The 17,467-nt window shown below is 36.1% G+C and overlaps 1 protein-coding gene across 21 annotated transcripts in view; it reads left to right on the top strand.

Moving 5' to 3' along the window:
* PLEKHA5 (pleckstrin homology domain containing A5) overlaps window positions 1-17,467 on the top strand; it is a 240,420-nt gene that overhangs the window by 202,008 nt on the left and 20,945 nt on the right. For 13 of the 21 annotated variants that reach the window (XM_019452118.2, XM_019452119.2, XM_053895172.1 and 10 more), the window contains 5 exons: window positions 10,308-10,409; window positions 13,581-13,692; window positions 15,441-15,487; window positions 16,286-16,474; window positions 17,314-17,431. In XM_019452118.2, coding sequence (XP_019307663.2) covers window positions 10,308-10,409; window positions 13,581-13,692; window positions 15,441-15,487; window positions 16,286-16,474; window positions 17,314-17,431 — 568 coding nt within the window. The remainder of the gene's footprint in view (window positions 1-10,307; window positions 10,410-13,580; window positions 13,693-15,440; window positions 15,488-16,285; window positions 16,475-17,313; window positions 17,432-17,467) is intronic. The other 8 variants (XM_019452122.2, XM_053895175.1, XM_053895177.1 and 5 more) reach the window with 1 other exon arrangement.

Below are 17,467 nucleotides of genomic sequence, written 5' to 3'. Positions count from 1 at the left end.
TTTGTTATTAATAAAAATAAAGGGTGATTTATTTTCTGATGCAAAATAAATATAATTATTTCTCTTATAGTAAACATCCTGTTCCTTGTGAAATAGTTGTTTTACAGGGGAGACAAATACTCCTGTTTATGAATTATTCAAATGAAAATCCTTAAATATGTTAATATTGGGGCGCCTGGGTGGCTCAGTCGGTTAAGCGTCCGACTTCGGCTCAGGTCACGATCTCGCGGTCCGGGAGTTTGAGCCCCGCGTCGGGCTCTGTGCTGACTGCTCAGAACCTGGAGCCTGTTTCAGATTCTGTGTCTCCCTGTCTCTCTGACCCTCCCCCGTTCATGCTCTGTCTCTCCCTATCTCAAAAATAAATAAACGTTAAAAAAAAAATTAAAAAAAAATGTTAATATTTATTACATTAAGAAAATAAGTATTTCGGGGCACCTGGCTGGCTCAGTCAGCAGAGCATGTGACTCTTGATCTTAGAGTTGTGAGTTTTAGCCCCAAGTTGGGTGTAGAGATTAATTAAAAATAAAATCTTTAAATAAAAGAAGAAGAAAAGTATTTCATAGATTTTAGGGAGTTAGAATAATTTGGGGAAGGTGGTAATTGGATTCATTTAACCAACCATTTCAATAAAAGGCACCTGTGAAATGCTTTTAAGCAGCCACTGACATTATCATCTCATAGCTGCGGTGTGATCTCAGCTTTGATAGAGGGTTTGAGTAGGAAATATAACTAGAACCTTTTAACCCATAGTCATGTTACTTTATAAAGAGTCTCTTCACGACCGACTTCAGCTCAGGTCATGATCTCGCAGTTTGTGAAGTCGAGCTCCGCATCATGCTCTGTGCTGACAGCTCAGAGCCTGGAGCCTGCTTCGGATTCTGTGTCTCCCCGTCTCTCCACCCCTCCCCTGCTCACACTCTGTGTCTCTCTGTCTCTCAATAATAAGTAAACATTAAAAAAAAAAATTTTTTTAAGTCTCTTGGGATTACCAAATCTAAAATTCTTAGAGTTTATAAATTGACTATTTTGAGTGTAAACCATCTGCTTTAGATCTTGTGATGGTTATCTCTAAACCTAGTAAGAACTCCTACCCAAGCGGCCTGTTGAAAGAAAAATCCTAGCAAAAGCCACCAGTTATAGAAAACTGCTAATATACCCTTGTCTATAAGGGTATATTCAGGTAGGGAGGAGCTACCTTCTAAGAAGGTCCACAGAGGATCCTGAGAAACTTAACAGAAGTTAGCGGGGAGGGGAACATAACAGAAATTATGGGGGAGGGGAAGGGGGGGAAAAAAAGGGAGGAAGGCAAACCATAAGAGACTCTTAAAAACTGAGAATAAACTGAGGGTTGATGGAAGGGGGGAGGGGAAGGTGGGTGATGGGCATTGAGGAGGGCAGCTGTTAGGATGAGCACTGGGTGTTGTATGGAAACCAATTTGACAATAAATTTCATATTAAATACATAAGAAGGTCCACAGACAGTGGCAGCTGGATGGCTCAGTCTATTAAGTATCCAACTTCAGCTTAAGTCATGATTTCATGGCTGGTGAGTTCAAGCCCCACATCGGGCTCTCTGCTATCAGCACAGAGCCTGCTTTGGAACCTCTGTCCCTCTCTCTCTCTCTGTATCCTCCCTCCCACACTCATGCTCTCTCTCTCTCAAAAATAAAATAAGCATTTAAAAAAAAAAAAAATGAAGGTCATCCATAGACAGTTATAGCTAAACTAAGAGAGGTCTAAGCTAACAAGATACCAGAATCTCAACATGGCTTCAGTTCTAAACACTAAATTAATATTCCAAACATGAGCAGTTTTTAAAGGAATATACCTTGATCATAAATAAATCAAAACATACTTTTTGTGATTCTTAAATACCTTATATTTAATATCCTATTCCTATTTGTTAAGTACTGTTATTTCCATTATTTCATTTGATTCTGTTATACTATAATGTTCATAGACCCTTTGAGGGCACCTTGGTGGTTTAGTCGGTTAAGCGTCCGAATCTTCATTTTGGCTCAGGTCATGATCCCACAGTTTGTGGTATTGACCCCCACATCAGACTCCATGCTGACAGCTCAGGAGCCTGGTTGGGATTCTCTCTCTTCTTATCTTTCTCTCTGCCCCTCCCCTCTTGCACACACTCTCTCTGATAAGAAATAAAAAAGAGTTTAATATCCTTTCAGTTGTGAACTCCTTGATATCAAAACCCTATCTCATGCATCTTTGTAGTCCTAGCATCCAGCACTGTAGGATGCGCGTTAACATTTTGATGATTGAACCAGATGACTTACCCAGTGTTACAGAGCTAATCAATGCTATGCCTAGAACTCAATCCCCAGGTCTTCTAAACATAATCCCTGAAAACTTAAATCTACATAGATTTTTATAATATGGTCACAAAGGAAATAGTTGCACCTGAAATGTTGTCTACAAGGAAATAGTCACTTAGTTAACCAGTGGTGGGTAGGATTTGGATAGGAAAGGGCAGTAAAGAGTGGTCCGTGCTGGATAAAATGCCTTGAACCACAACACAGAGATAAGAAAGTAGGAGACACGTTCTTCTACAAGAAACAGAAGTAACTGGGGGTGCTTGGGTGGCTCAGTCGGTTAAGTGTCCGACTTTGGCTCAGGTCATGATCTCACAGTTTGTGAGTTCGAGCCCCGCGTCGGGCTCTGTGCTGAAAGCTCAGAGCCTGGAGCCTTTGGATTCTGTGTCTGCCCCTCTCTCTACTCCTCCCCTGCTCATGCTCTGTGTCTTTCTGTGTCTCAATAATAAATAAACATTAAAAAAAAAATTTTTTTTTTAAAGAAATAGAAGTAACTGACTGGAATAGAGGATCAGGAATATACCATTAGAAAGGGAAAATGGGGGGCGCCTGGGTGGCTCAGTCGGTTGAGCGTCCGACTTCAGCTCAGGTCACGATCTTGCGGTCTGCGAGTTCGAGCCCCGTGTCGGGCTCTGGGCTGATGGCTCAGAGCCTGGAGCCTGCTTCCGATTCTGTGTCTCCCTCTCTCTCTGCCCCTCCCCCATTCATGCTGTGTCTCTCTCTGGCTCAAAAATAAATAAACGTTAAAAAAAAAAAAAGAAAAGAAAATTTAAAGAAAGGGAAAATGGGGCTAAGCTGTCAATGCCAAGCTAATGAAAAACTCGGTATCTCTGTGGCAACCTGAATTGAATCAAAATGTAGTTGAAAACTATTTCATGATTTGGTATCTGTTTTAGAAAATTCTGAGGATGTACAGTGTTCAGTTGAATTGTTTTTTTTTTTTTTTTTCCCTTACCAAATGGGTTTAATAACTTAAATTTGATCAGTAGGCTTACAATTTGCTTTATCTGATCCCAACTCTGATGGAAGTTTGTTAAAAATGTTTTAGTAGAGGGGCGCCTGGGTAGCTCAGTTGGGTAATCTTCTGACTTCAGCTCAGGTCACAATCTCATGGTCTGTGAGTTCGAGCCCTGTGTTGGGATCTGTATTAACAGCTCAGAGCCTGGAGCCTGCTTCAGATTCTGTGTCTCCCTCTGTCTCTGCCCCTACCCCACTCATGCTCTGTCTCTCTCTCTCAAAAGTAAATAATAAACATTTAAAAAAAATTTTTTTTAATGTTTTAGTAGACGTTAATGATGTTGATTATCCCATTTTTCTGGTTATTATTCCATATAATCACTTTCCCAGTTTCTTTTTCTTTGTCTTCAGCGTTATTCATTGATCATTACAAACCCTCAATATGTTCTTCTAAGACATGTCTTACTACACAGAATACAAACTATGTTACTTCTGCGTTTATAAAGTTGTTCATACTTGTAGCTCAAGACTACAAATGATGCCTAACATCATATTGGGCATACGGTTGACACTGGGTGGATGTTGATTAGATTTAAAATTGAATTACGTTTGTGCTAGCAGAATCCCAAAGGATTCTTCTGATTCTTTTGCAGTTGATTGAGGTCATTGGTTCAAATCCAAGTCATGAGGTATAAAAGATACAAGAGGTATAACATTAATGCCTCCAAAGATGAAAGCTTTGATTCTGAGAACATCTTCTCCTCACCTGGTTGGCCATTTAAGTAGATAAAACTAGGATTAACACAAGGCAAACATGTAAGGCAGTGTTCCTGTTATATTCTATTAAATTCTCGATATTGTATCTTCTTTCCGTAAGCCTCATCCAACCTTACATGTTTTAAGCACCTAGTGCCTCTGTGTTCTCACCTTGCTTTTACTTCTTTTTACTTAAGCCTGATTAGTGGCAAAGATTGTTACAACAATCAGTTATACTTGAAATTTTTCAATGTGTCACCATCTTCTTTTGGGATCATTTCTAGAAGCAGAAGTGAGAGAGTGTGAGTGAAGAATGAGACAGAAGGAGAAAAGCCTGTAAAGGTTTCACTACCGAGCTGGTTCCCACTGTCGTCAGCTGGGGTTTAATTCCACTGGGGACTGAGAAAATGAGCAGAATGCGTCAGAATTTTCTACCAAAGTCTGGGAGACTGGGGTGTCTATCACGCATTGGTTGAAGTTGCCCCAGTGTCCTTAATTCACCCATACTTCCAAACTGCCTTAGCTTGCTTGCTGTGAGACACTAGCAGGCATGGAACTTAACACAGCTCCTTGAAATTGAGTGGGCAAAAGGGGTATGGTGTGGACTTCAGTAAACGTCCACTGCAGGCACCTCTCTTGGGGAATTTACATTAGGCCTCGTCTCCAAATGGAAGAGAAGTATTCTTAGGTTTTATCAGTTCAGCAGGTGCTTCTCTTACTCAGCCTAGCAATTCAAGGAACCAGGTATTTTGTGACTCATCCGATAATGGCAGCAAAATATATTTGTAATTGTTTCTCGCATATGTTACCTGGTTTGATCTTTAAGAAAAGCATGTGCAAAGTAAATATAATTATTATCTCCATTTATTTTCATTTTTATTATCTTCAATGCACAGATAAACTGAGGCTCATGGAAGCTAAATGACTTGCGTAGGTGACGTAACTAATAAGGGAAGAATCAACACCTCAATCAAGGACTTTTTAATTCTATGGCTTCTGTACCTTCTATTCTGCCTCACTATCTACGTGGTCACATAACTTGTAGTTTCTGGAACTTGGAATCAAATTTAGATTATATTACTCAAAAATCTAAAATTGGAATTTCAGCCATCATAAGGGAGGTATAAAAGCCCCCATTCATCCTAAATAATGCTGGTAGTTTATGCATTTACCCACTATGAAATAATACAGTATATGAAATAATAATAATAACCATCATGAATATTTTTTGGAGCAGTTATTAAGGGCTTTACATGCACATAATCCCCATAACCCCTTGGAATGGGTACTCTTATTACTATGTTAAAAATGGAAAACTGAGACAGATTGCCCAGGCTTACAATGAGTAAGTAGTATGTATAGACTTCCATTAAACTGATATGTGTTCTAAGCTGGATTCTAGCTAGGAGGAGGACCTTGAGTAAACAGATGTTAGATTCCAGTGGATATGCTAGATTCTAGGATTGTAAATTTACAGGGGCAGGGAAGCAGGACAAATGAACTGTCTTGGGGAGAAGCTTACACATTAAATACCTTCATATACTCATTCTCAATGTAATAAAGAGTTTCTGAGAATCATGGTTATAGTAAAGTGTAATTTTTTGTAGTAGTTCCATCAATATCCATGAATTGGTATGGAATACGTTTTGAAAGATTTTAAGATAATTTCTGAATACTTGGTTATTCTATGATTACAACATCCCCCAAAGAAGAGGTAGGCAGATATGATATGCCTCCTGATTTGCTGCTGTAGGAAGTACCCAACAACAATTGCAAGCTATTTTTAACGAAAAATCAAATCTGAATGTAGCAAGCGTCAGTGTGTAACTACGAGTTTATAGGAAACAAAGCAAACAGAAGAGCATGCTAAGGAATCCCACAGGAATTCAATTGGCAAAATGTAGAATACGAGAAATTCTGCAGGGTAAGTGACCCAATCTCGTCCCCATATAAGTAGCAAGGGAATAGAAGGGCACCTGGGTGGTTCAGTAGGTTAAGTCTCCAACTTTGGCTCAGGTCAGATCATCGGGCTCTGTGCTGATAGCTCAGAGCCTGGAGCCTGCTTCACGTTCTGTGTCTTCCTGTCTCCCTGGACCTATCCCACTTGCACTCTGTCTCTCTTTCTCAAAAATAAATAAACATTAAAAAAAATTTTTTTTAAATAAGTAGTAAGGGAATAGAGAGGAGAACAGGGGAAATTGTTTTTAAGGAATTTTTATAGGAATGCATATTAATGATTTTAAAAGTAAGAATTTCCATGTTTTTTTTTTTCATTTTGGTTTCTTTTCTTTAGAAATACATACTGCAGTATTTATAAATGAAATGACATGATGCTTGGTGTTTTCTTTAAAATAATCCCACAAAGGTAGAATATGAGTACTATAGATGAAACCAGACTGGCCCTATATCCATAACTGTTGAATTTGGAGTGGGCCCTACTTTTTGTGTGTATTTGGACATTGTGTATGTGTGAAAAAGGTTACAAGAAAATCCATGAAAATGCTAACAGAAGTGTAGCACAATAATAGGTATTTTTTTCTTTTTCTTTCCCTATTTACTAGCTTTTCTACATTTATAATTATACAAATTTATTACATTTCAAATTTGTACAGTAAACAATAACCACTTCTTTCAGATGGAATTTATTTCAAAGAGATTAGAAGAGAAACTACAGATACAAGTTAAAGATTATAAATAAAGATTACACATTTATTTGTATGTAGCATATTGTGTAACTGTTCCCATGAGTGGATTTGGTTATAAATTATGATTGATTCTGGACAAGAAAAGGTGGGGCGCCTGGTTGGCTCAGTCAGTAGGGCATGCAACTCTTGATCTCGGGGTTTTGAGTTCGAGCTGAGCCCCACATTGGGTGTAGAGAGATTACTTAAAAATAAGATCTTGAGGGGCGCCTGGGTGGCTCAGTCGGTTGGGCGTCTGACTTCGGCTCAGGTCACGATCTCGCAGTCCGTGAGTTCGAGCCCCGCGTCGGGCTCTGGGCTGATGGCTCAGAGCCTGGAGCCTGCTTCCGATTCTGTGTCTCCCTCTCTCTCTGCCCCTCCCCCGTTCATGCTCTGTCTCTCTCTGTCTCAAAAATAAATAAACGTTAAAAAAAAAAAATAAGATCTTGAAAGAAAGAGGAAAGATCTTATTACATTAAAAACTTGGAAATGAATCATTAGTCCTATTACTTTCTTAATAAAGATAAAAATGTGTAATTACCATAGTTCCATTTTAAATATTAAAATCCTCATTTTTGGTAGTCTGGCATTTCATTACATCTGAGTGCTGCAGACCTACTTGAAGGTTTTCCCCCATAGTGGCCAGGTCTCATCTCGGTGTAGACTATAAAGAAGTCACCACGATTAAAAGTTACTTGTTCCACACCCTAAAGTTAGACTAAGTCAAATTTTTGAGAAGTCTTCTGCCATCCCTGTAACAATCTTTTAAAAAAAACATACTTTTTTTTAAAACATACTTTTTTTTTAACCTTTGTTAGAGTGTAACATATTGCCAGAAAAGTACACAATTTATGTGCACAGATATGGCTGACATCCATATCAAGACACTGAATTTTACTAGCACACCAGAAACTCCCTTTCCAGCGACTGCTTCCCTAGAACACCGCTACCTGACTTTTAAACTATATGTTAGCTTTTTGCTTATTTTTGAACTTTAAAAGGATGAGGTATATGGTATATGCTCTTTGGCTTCTTTTAACATTGTGACAGTCATCTGTATGGTTTGTAGACTGCAAAATTTCATTCATTCTCTTAACTGTATATAGCATGAAACTCTCCACATTTTTATCAAAAGCACTGTTTCCTGACTTAATGCCTGTGATTTTAAGATAATTGTGTATTTAAAAGTCATTACCCCTTTTAATTGCTTTGTCATACAAGTATATTATCTTCTTGACAAAAAAAAAAAAAAAACTTGTGCAATCCATTAAATTCTTTAATGAAATGCTCAGCCAGGTATTGGGAGAAACTGATGTTATTCCAGTGCTGCCCCTTTTTTTGCCATCCGCTGTTGATTTGTGTTCTGCCCATGCATAATCATGTTTGAGGAGCCCAGAGGTGAAGGCAGAAGCAGGTAAGCCCCAGTAAGAGTGCACTTTCCAGGCTAGAAAAATTGAAAGTATATTGAGTTTCTTCACCCTTAAAATAATTTCTAGCTCTTAGTCTGTAGCTCTAGATTATGTGTTTCCATAAGAAAGACAAGGATTCTTACCATACTAAAAATGTTCTGACATTTAGATGCCTCTATAGCCTTTGGATCCACCATGAAACTGGCTTTTCTACAAGAGAGGTCAGGTGTTAGCCTGGCAATGCCATCTGTACTTAATTACTGGGCGGCCATTGGGTCTGTCAGCTTCATTTTACCCTCCCTGTGAAGCCTTCAAAGGCCCACTATTTAAATTTGTAATTTTTGTGATGTACACAAATTAGAAGATGTCTAAAAGCAAAGTTTATTAAAGGAGATCAATATCCTTATTTATCCAGTTAAAAATAGTTTGCTGAAGCCAAGTAAGACGACTAGCATTTATGCAATATAGATGACATAAAAATCGTTAGTCCTTTATCACTTTGCCTTTTAAAAATTTTATTAATTGTGAAATCAGTTAGACTCCCTAAATTATCTATATAATAAAGAGATGATTAAAAAAAAAAAATCTCCAGTGGTGGGACACTTGGGTGGCTCAGTTAGTTAAGCATCTTTAAATCTTGATTTCACCTCGGGTTATGATCACACAACACAGTTCATGAGCCCCACGTCGGGGTCTGGGCTGACAGCACGGAGCCTGCTTGGGATTCTGTCTGTCCCTTCCCTGCTTACGTGGACAATCTGTCAAAATAAATAAAATAAAGCCTTAAAAGAAAATCTCCAGTGGTTTGTTTTTTTTTTTACTTTTTAAAAAATATAATTCATTGTAAAACCTGCTTAAGGAAACATCTTAGATTCAAAAAGCAATTATTCCAAATGGCCATATTCTAACACTCACTTTAATTTTTAAAAGTGTGTACCTTGAATAATTTTTCATTACCTGCATTTTTAAAAGTGATTTTAAGCTAGTTGCACAGTATGAAAAGTAAAATAACTCTTTAAAAGAGAACCTTTACAAATAAGCTGTTAAGATTATTGTGTATCATGTGTCAACTATTCTTCAACTTAAAAAATCCTTGTTGGGGTGCCTGGGTGGCCCAGTCAGTTAAGCTCTCAACTTGATTTTGGCTCAGGTCATGATATCTCAGTTGTGAGATCAAGTCCCTCATGGGGTTCCACACTGAGTGTGGAGCCTGCTTGGGGTTCTCTGTCTCTGCCCCTCTCCTGTTCACACATGTTCACTTGCTCTCTCTCTCTCTCTCTCTCTCTCTCTCTCTTTCTCTCAAATAAACATTAAAAATAAAAAACTCTTAAAATTATTTTCAGTACCCTTTCCTCCACACTTGGTATCTTCTTGCCTTATCCCAAGACTATTGCTGTTGTTAAACTGACATTTCCCAGGGCGGCTTCATTCAGCACAGTTCAGGGCAAGAAATCTCTGGTCATGAAAGGTTCTTAGACAAGAGTTACTAATTCATTTTATAACAGTGTTCAGCATGTATGTGTTGGTTGTGTTACATGTGCCAACACCACACTAATACTAATGATAAAACTGGTCAAAGCCCCTGTCTTTATCAATTTGTTGACTTCATACCGCTCTGAAATGTCTGAAGAGTAATTACAACCCATAGAACAATACTTGCACTCCCGTAGAATAGAGTTCTGAAACAATGAAATGATGATGTATTTTTGACATCCTGTATTAGATGACAGGTGGTTAAAGACCAAATGTGAAAAACCTCTCTGATTTTAGGGTTGGTGATTTTTTTTCCAAAGGAGAAAAGAGTAGGTGGGTAGCATATATGTTGAGTCTCTGTGGGCAGGATTCACTGACTTGTTTAGTTAGCTGAGTTAGGTTTGTTACATTACTGTAAATTTATTACAAGTAAAGGTATGTTAGGCTTCTGGTATGATTGAAAATCCAACATGCTAAAATACAACCTACTTAGTATTTTTATTTATGGAGAAATTTTAATCAGGGCAGTTAAGAAAGTGCTTTAAAACAGTAAAGGAAAGGGAAAATGAATTACAAAAGTTTTTCTTTCACCCAGTATAAACTTACACAATTTTCTAAAATCTAGAAAGCTTGCCATTGCAGTGATAACAATATAAAAGCACATTTTCCCTATTAAAGTAATTAAAGCTCTTTGATTTTAGGAACTGGAACGAGCGTGGAGAGAGTATGATAAGTTAGAATATGATGTGACTGTTACCAGGAACCAGATGCAAGAACAGCTAGATCGCCTTGGTGAAGTTCAGGTACAGAAGTGAATGTCTTTTTGCATTGTCTCAACTGGTTTTGACTGGTACTGTATACCTTGTTATCCATGCATGCCCTTAACAGTTTTTACATTACTGGCCACCTAAGACCTGGGTTTTAATACTTTCAATAATAGGACTCTTAATATCCCACAAAGTAGCCCATCTCTCATTGTTTAAAAGTTCTTTATTCTGTTGGGTACATGGTGTGATCCCTGTCATGTTTTGCACTCCTAGCTAACTATATGGAAGTTAGTATTAAAGTGTTGAATTAAATGGATTTATCAAATAAAGGGTAATTTGTGTCTTATAAAATTTATTTTAATCTGGAGCACCTGGCTGGTTCAGTCAGAAGAGCATGCAACTCTTGATCTCGGGGTTATAAGTTCAAGCCCCAACACTGGGTATAGAGATTACTTAAAAATAAAAAAATAAAAATGTATTCTAATCCATTCTATATAAAATGTCTCTTTCTTATCAAATTGTATTTAGCCTATAGACTTTTGGTATATTATTGAATTGGGAAAGATGCAGCACCATTTAGCATAAACAATCAGATCTGAAATCAGGTTCCAGGTGTTAATTTTCTAGTCTATAAAATGGAACAATAATACCTGTCTTAAAGTGTTGTTCTGAGAAGTGGAGATAATATACGTTTAAGAAAATAATGAAAGTCACTTCATGCTTGTGACTCTATGTAAATTTGGTCATCTGCATTGGAAACTCTGTGGACTCAACAGACAAGTCAATACAAGGAGTAAAGGTTAGTGAAGTTGACTCGGAGAAGACCAACTGTCCTCCATCTTTGCTGGTCAGTATAGTAGCCACTAGCCACATGCAGTTGTTGGGCAATTGAAATGTTGCCAGTATGCCTGAGAAACTGAGTTTTTCGTTGTATTTAATTTTAATTATGTAAATTTAAGTAGCCACATGTGGTTGTGACTTCTATATTGAACAGTGGGGTTAATACTAAATACAGTACAGGGCGCCTGGATGGCTCAGTCGGTTAAGTGTTTGACTTTGGCTCAGGTCATGATCTCACGGTTTGTGAGTTTGAGCCCCGCATCAGGCTCTGTGCTGACAGCTCAGAGCCTGAAGCCTGTTTTGGGTTCTGTGTCTCCCTCTCTCTCTTTCTCTGCCCCTCCCTGGCTCTCTCAAAACTAAACATTTAAAAAAAATTTTTTAAATACTAAATACAGTAGGAAAAAAAATTGTAATATCTAAGAACTAACCCATGGGTCAGCAAACTTTTTCTGTATAAGGCCAGATATTAAAATATTTAGATGTTGCAGGTATATATGCTTTGTCACATAATCTTGGATGGTTTTGTTTTTGAGAATGAGAAATGTTTTAAATGAGAAAATTCATTTTTAGCTTTCAGGCCAAAGTAGTTTAACTTGATTTAACTTAACAAAAACATTCATCATGAAAATGTAATTTCTATGTTATAGGACATAAATGGAGAAGTGGAATTAGTATACCATGTTCTGGATGGCATGCTTTAACATTATCTCAGTAAAAATTCTTCCTATAAACTCAAATTCTATCCCAACCAAATTTCATCCAGAAATTTTTGAAAAAATTAACAAAATGGTTCTCATATTTTAAAGGTATAATAAAAGCCACAATAGTTACTGTTTTGAAAATATAAAGAACTACAAGGCACTCTATGAGAGAGAACATTACACATAGACCAGTTACATGACAACTCTGTACTTCAGTTTTCACGACTATAAAATAATAGTGCCTACCTCTATCGGGTTATTATAATGGCTAATATATGTTGATATTTTTGAAGCACTCAAAATAGTATCAGGCATATAAAACATACTGATAAGTGTTTATTAAATAAATAAGTAAACAGAGTGCCTGCCTGGCTCAGTCGGTAGAGCAGGCGACTCTTGATCGCAAGGTTGTGAGTTCAAGCCCCATGTTGAGCATAGAACCTACTTTTTAAAAAGTAGTAAGTCAAGACAATGGCTTAAACAAACTTAAAAAGATGGCATACTGGGGAGAAGTATTGACCACTGTTTCAACAAAAGTTACTATTTAGATCTCCAAGGAATTTTCTTTTTGGTTTGGAAAAGCAATACATTAGAAAAATGGATGAAGAATATGACCAGCTTTAATCTATAGAAAGTGAAACTCAGATTGCTAACAAGTGTTTGAATATTGTTTGCACCAGTAATCAGATAAATGAGAAATAATACAAAATGAGACTTTCATTGTATACTTTTCAGATAGGCAAAACTATATATTTTTTTAATTACTGCAAAAATAATATATATTCTATATAGGACATGTGCACATATCTGGTTTTTATAACTGAAATTCACTCCCTAGAAGTCTATGTCAGTATTCACATCTCTGGGTTGCCATTGTGTTTGGCTCTTGTGTGAATATTTCCTTCATTTATTTTGATGCTTCCAGCCCTGTAGCTTAGAAAACTGGATAACTAAGGTTGTGTAGTGCCTTTTTGAAGCAGCATTAGTACATAGTCTTTACATTTACAGACTTTGAAAGCATGTTTTCACCCCTTGGAGGACTTTTTAGCTTACTAATGAAATATATTGATTTTATTCTAATATCTACGATTGTCAAAAACATATATTAAGTGAAAAAAAAATTTTTTTGGTAACTGTGACAGTTAGTACTTACTTCATTGTCCTTTTTTTAAAAAAATAAATTTACATTCCAAAAAAGCATAATTCTTTTTATCAGAAGTATTGATAAAGTCATAGAGTTCTATTAGAATCTTACTTTCAGTAAGACCAATAATACCAATATGATTTTATTTTCTAGAATTTCTAGTACTTAAGAAATTAGTATACTTCCCATTTTTTTTCTTCTCCTTTAAATTTTTTTTTTAATTTGGGTTTTGTGAGTTTCTATTTTATTTTGTTTTCTTTTTTTTTTTTTTCCATGTTTTAGTCTCTTGTGATCAGCAATAATGCAAGGCAAAGCTTATTGAAAAGAAGTGAAATAATGCACTTAGATCTGAGAAACTGAATTTTTTTTTTTTGACTTTTATCTTTGCCACAAAAGTTGCAAAATTGGGAGACTTCATAGTCCTCAAAACTTAATCTACTGCAGTTCTCATTTTTTAAAATATATACTTAGTTTAGTTTACAACTTTATTTTTTCCTGTATGTGATGTCTTTTTACTGATAGACTGAATCAGCAGGAATTCAGCGTGCACAGATTCAGAAAGAACTTTGGAGAATTCAAGATGTCATGGAAGGACTGAGTAAACACAAACAGCAAAGAGGCACTACAGAAACAGGTAAATTACCTTTGTGTTTTATTCTGCAGTAATTGACCATAATATTATATCTAAATGAAGTAACACAGGGCATCTGGCTGGCTCATTTAGAAAAGTATACAACTCTTGATCTCAGGGTTATGAGTTTGGGCCCCTCATTGGGTGTAGAAATTTCTTTGAAATAAATAAATAAACTTTTTTTAAAAATAAATGGAATGATACATAGAATTGGGTTTCTTTTGTTAATGGACTTTTGACATCAGAAAACAGGCACTCCTGTAACATTGAGTCAGTACACAAGTTTAGACAGTAAAAAGCCAAAGTTCTGGCAACCTCACCGACAACAAAAATAAATTCGTGTTTTATGTATTTAATTATACACACACAAAATGTTTTGCTTTTAGGAATTTTTTTTCCCCACAACAAAAAATGGAATCATACTATACTTATTTTTCAACAATTTGGTTTCTTTCTCCTTAACAGTACAATGCAGTAATAGCTGTGTAAGAATTGATTGTATAGATGAATTATAATATGTCCATTTCTGTGTTTTTGGACATGTAGTTTATTTCCAGGTTTTGAGTTTGTTTTTTTTCTATCATAAACCATGCTGTAATGAACATTACTGTATATATGACTAAACACACATGCTAGTACTTATGGATTAGAAGAAGTGGGAAATGAGCACACGTCTTCCATTATGATAGTCACTGCCAGATTGCCCTCTTAAAAAATGGTACTGACTTATATTTACATCAACAGTACTTCAGAAAACCCACTTCCCTGTACTCTTATTTTTTTTTTTTTTTAACGTTTATTTATTTTAGAGACAGCAAGAGACAGAGCATGAACGGGGGAGGGTCAGAGAGAGAGGGAGACACAGAATCTGAAACAGGCTCCAGGCTCTGAGCGGTCAGCACAGAGCCTGACGCGGGGCTCGAACTCACGGACCGCGAGATCATGACCTGAGCCAAAGTCGGACGCTCAACCGACTGAGCCACCCAGGCGCCCCCCCCCCCCCCCCCGTACTCTTATTTAAACTAGATATTTTAGGGGCACTTGGATGGCTCAGTCAGTTAAGTGTCTGACTCATGATTTTGGCTCAGGTTTGGCTCATGATCTCACATTGCATCAGGCTCAACACTGACATCATGGAGGCTGCTTGGGATTCTTTCTGTCTCTCTCTCTCTCTGTCCCTCCACCACCCCTCTTTCTCAAAAATAAGTAAACTTAAAGGCGCCTGGGTGGCTCAGTCGACTGACCATCCACCTTTGGCTCAGGTCATGATCCCACGGTTTGTGAATTCAAGCCCGGTATTAATGAGTTCGATCCTCGCATTGGACTTACTGCTGTCAACATAGAGCCCACTTCTAATGCTCTGTCTTACCCCTCTCTCTCTCTCTCTCTCTCTCTCTCAAAAATAATAACAAAAATAAAGAATAAATCAACTTAAAAAATAAAAATAAACTAGATATTTTAACTTGTATTTTTTAATGTAATTGGCTTCCAATTCTGAAAACATTAATAAATGAGGGGTTAGAACTGAAAGCTTCATTTAAAATAAGTGAAATGGGGGTGCCCAGCTGGCTCAGTCTGTATAGTATGTGATTCTTAATCTCGGGATTTGTTAGTTCAAGCCCCATGTCTGCTGTAGAGACTACTTAACAATGGAATTTTTAGAAAAAATAAAATAAATGAAATTACTCCTTTTTTATGTGGATTTAAAAGATATGTTTAGTATAAGTTATGTTTTATAATTTTTTTAATAGGTATGGCAGGATCAAAGCCTTTCTCAACAGTTAAGTACAAAAACGAGGTAAGTTTGGATTGTTTGTCTATCTCTAAATTATTTTAAATGTGTAAAACATGAATTGGAATTTAATTGTCTTTTCTTCATAACAAAAATGTTTCCTAAATATATTTAAGTTATTGTTTTAATCTTGAAATTTCGCTGTTTCAGTAATTTGATCCTTCTAACAGATGGCAATTTTTCTTCCCTTAATGCAAAAAAAAAAAAAATCATTACTTTTCATTTATGTTAGAACTTTAACATTGTCATACTTTTTCTAATATAAGTAATTTGAATATTTATCATTGTGTCTTATTCTTGGTAAAATTTATAGGATGATTGATAGATAAGTTCGCTGTGTGTCGTGCATACCATAAAGAAATTACAACTACAAAGAGATACTGTCAACCTAACTGAAAGCATTTGTGGTCTTGAATTTTATATTAAAACCAAACAAAAAGATGTTTATTTTTTCCCTTAAAAATTGCAAAAACAAATAGGCAATAAGATTTTTAAATTAATTATTTTCTTCTACTTTTAAAGTGAAACACTGTAGTCTCACATCTGTTTTGATTTTGAGCTTCAGATTAAAGCTAACCTGAATGTTACAGGAAAAAATTAGATAAAACTTTTTTTTAAGACCCAGTTACTGGCTATCATAAACATTCTTTATTTTACTTTTCAGTATGAGACTGACTTTTGGCTTGGCAGTGTCCCTTTAATTATCTTAAAGTGATTTTTAAGTTAACTTACCATTGCAAAGAATTTAGATATACTTAATTCAATATGCTTATCTAAATAAGGTGACTATTCTACAATCTTTAGGAAGAGGAAGTAGTCCCACCTCGTCCTCCACTTCCTCGGTCCTATGACTTTACAGAGCAGCCTCCCATAATCCCCCCTCTGCCCAGTGATAGCAGCTCCTTGCTCTGTTATAGCAGGGGCCCAGTCCATCTGCCTGAAGAAAAGAAGATTCATCAAGTTCAAGGATATCCAAGAAATGGATCTCACTGTGTAAGTGGCTTCAATAGCCACAGAATAATCAATCATGTACATGCCCTCTCATTTTTGAAAGTTAATTTATTTTACACTCAAACTTTTTTTTTGTTATAACCCCACTTTTAGCCAGTGCTTTTTTGTTTGTTTGGTTTTTGTTTGTATTTAATGTTATTATCTGTGTTTTTCCTGTTTTGGTTTTGCCATTCTCATTTCTTAATGTTTTTATAATTTTAATACTTCATAATTTCATATTTCTAATGTTTTTGCAAAGTGGTTACTTTACATTTGTCTAAGACGTCTTATTTTAAATATACCATTTCAGGATATTAGAGACAAAATGATATATTTAGATCAGAAGGAAGCAAGAATGAAAAAGATCATTCTAGGAATGATAAAAGGGTTGGGATATGGGCCATTCCATCTAGGAAAACTATTAGAGGATATGGACATTGTCAAGGAGAAACATTCATTATCCATGGAAGCTGAAAATAAGAGGTTTGGAGTTAAATAAATGTAAAATGTGGTAAGCTAAAAGAGAAGTAGGAAGGTAGGGAATAGGGCCAATTGAGTTAATATGATATAATTATTTTCAGACTTCAGTTTTACTATGATAAAAAATATTCTGACTTTGTCCCTAAGAGGAATATTTTTAATTTAAAAGCCAAAACTTTTACTGATTAAAATATTTCAGATTTTTTTCCACCTTAGCTGTAACATATATGTCAGTTGTGCTGTCCCCAATATAGCCGGCTGAGACTTTTAGTTTTCAAGATTTGATTTGAGGTAAGCATTTTAAAAGAAACTTGTAGCAATTTTTGTTCTTTTGTTTTAAAATTGCACATCTTCTTTTCAAGGGTCCGGATTATAGACTCTACAAGAGTGAACCAGAGTTAACAACAGTGGCAGAAGTTGATGAGTCTAATGGAGAAGAAAAATCAGAACCTGTTTCAGAAATGGAAACTTCTGTTAAAGGTCAGCATTAGGATATGTTTTATCTCCTGTGTTTTT

Source organism: Panthera pardus, unplaced genomic scaffold (genome assembly GCF_024362965.1).
Source record: "Panthera pardus isolate Hobbes unplaced genomic scaffold, ASM2436296v1 HiC_scaffold_6, whole genome shotgun sequence".
In the NCBI taxonomy this organism is placed as follows: domain Eukaryota; kingdom Metazoa; phylum Chordata; class Mammalia; order Carnivora; family Felidae; genus Panthera; species Panthera pardus.
This window is presented reverse-complemented; position numbering and strand designations above follow the sequence as displayed.